Genomic DNA, 1982 nt, shown 5'->3' with positions numbered 1-1982 from the left:
TGGTTCATGTGAAAGATAATAAAAATGGGACAACGGAAAAATTATTTATCATAATATCAGCAATATTTTGTCAATTGACAAATTTTTGATATCTCTACAGTAATTGAGAAAATCAAGCTCAAAGGTGGACGGGCAACATTTTATTGGGATAACGGGTTCAGCAGTCATTTGCTAGAACCGAATGGTGCATTTTAAGCCATTTTATCTGGGCTCCTGTGATAGATATAAAAAAGTCAACTGATCAAATTTTTATTAGATCATCAGAAACATTTTATCAGTTGACCAATGTTTGATACTTCTCATAAGAACCTAGATAATTAAGCTTAAAGTGCATGGGTTAATTTTAGAGCATTGCAGATTTCAACAGCTTATAACAGCTTTCAACAGCTTATATAGCTTCGTTTTTGCATTTTTTCAACCAAATAAATTACCAATCATAGACCTCAAAAAGTTATTTTCAATGTTATAAAATTTTTTAGCTCAAGAAGAAAATCGCCATCAAAATAAACTAGCTTGCAAACGCTAGAAAAGCCTGGTTGGTTTGTGTTTTCTGTTTATTTGTCTATAAATAATCTAAAAATACATTTGAATCTACAATTCTGTATAAAAACCAACTTCTTAGCTCATCTAAAACCCGAGGTAGATCATTGGAAGTTTCCGAGGTTAGAGACCCAGCGTGTCTCGTCGTCTGCGTGTCTCCTAAACTTGAACCGGCTTTATCTCGGTTCCTAGAAGCTCTGGAAATGTGATTTTTAAACAGAATCGTTGAAAACTTTGTACATTTTATACCCATTTGCCCCCAATTTTTAAAAAAAAGTTATAAAAATCCTCAAAATGATCATTTTTAGGTCCAAGACAAAACTCGTTACGTGGATGCTTGTCGAAAAGTGCTTCTAGAACATTGCATCGAAGGATACGATAAGAATTTTGAAAATTCACAACTGCCGCATTTTGATAAAGCTGTGTAAAATATTAAATTAAATTGTTTTTTATTTTCTGAAAATTTTCATTATTGATATTTTTCGATTTCTCTAAATATAATCTTATTTCAACCGTCAACTTTGAGCTCAATTATCTCGGTTTCTTTAAGAGATATAAAAATCACTTAACTAATAAATTATTTATCATAACATCAGCAACACAGGTGATTCGCGAACGCGAACCGTATTCTGTCCGTTCGCGAACTCCGTATCCGATCCGATTGCGAATAATAAATCTACCTCGGGTTTTAGATGAGCTAAGAAGTTGGTTTTTATACAGAATTGTAGATTCAAATGTATTTTTAGATTATTTATAGACAAATAAACAGAAAACACAAACCAACCAGGCTTTTCTAGCGTTTGCAAGCTAGTTTATTTTGATGGCGATTTTCTTCTTGAGCTAAAAAATTTTATAACATTGAAAATAACTTTTTGAGGTCTATGATTGGTAATTTATTTAGTTGAAAAAATGCAAAAACGAAGCTATATAAGCTGTTGAAAGCTGTTATAAGCTGTTGAAATCTGCAATGCTCTAAAATTAACCCATGCACTTTAAGCTTAATTATCTAGGTTCTTATGAGAAGTATCAAACATTGGTCAACTGATAAAATGTTTCTGATGATCTAATAAAAATTTGATCAGTTGACTTTTTTATATCTATCACAGGAGCCCAGATAAAATGGCTTAAAATGCACCATTCGGTTCTAGCAAATGACTGCTGAACCCGTTATCCCAATAAAATGTTGCCCGTCCACCTTTGAGCTTGATTTTCTCAATTACTGTAGAGATATCAAAAATTTGTCAATTGACAAAATATTGCTGATATTATGATAAATAATTTTTCCGTTGTCCCATTTTTATTATCTTTCACATGAACCAAGATAGATCGGCTCAAAGTGGACACGAATTTTTCAACCTCTTGTTTTAGAGGTGAGGAATTGGCAAATTTGAAATCCTACAAAAGTAGTCTAGAATTTTCCTATTTGTCTGAAAATTTCAGAG

General features: G+C 32.0%; 1 protein-coding gene across 1 annotated transcript in view; it reads left to right on the top strand.

Moving 5' to 3' along the window:
- CBG24533 overlaps positions 1–968 on the top strand; it is a gene marked incomplete at both ends in the record, with an annotated part of 3754 nt that extends 2786 nt beyond the window's left edge. The window contains one exon of the mRNA XM_045241118.1: positions 849–968. Within this exon, the coding sequence (XP_045091359.1) occupies positions 849–968 (120 nt within the window). The remainder of the gene's footprint in view (positions 1–848) is intronic.
- Between the last annotated feature and the right edge of the window lie 1014 nt (positions 969–1982).

The sequence above is a fragment of the Caenorhabditis briggsae genome, assembly GCF_000004555.2.
Source record: "Caenorhabditis briggsae AF16 supercontig from assembly CB4, cb25.NA_179, whole genome shotgun sequence".
Classification (NCBI taxonomy): domain Eukaryota; kingdom Metazoa; phylum Nematoda; class Chromadorea; order Rhabditida; family Rhabditidae; genus Caenorhabditis; species Caenorhabditis briggsae.
Note: the sequence above shows the minus strand (reverse complement) of the source record. Positions and strands in the feature narration are given on the sequence as shown.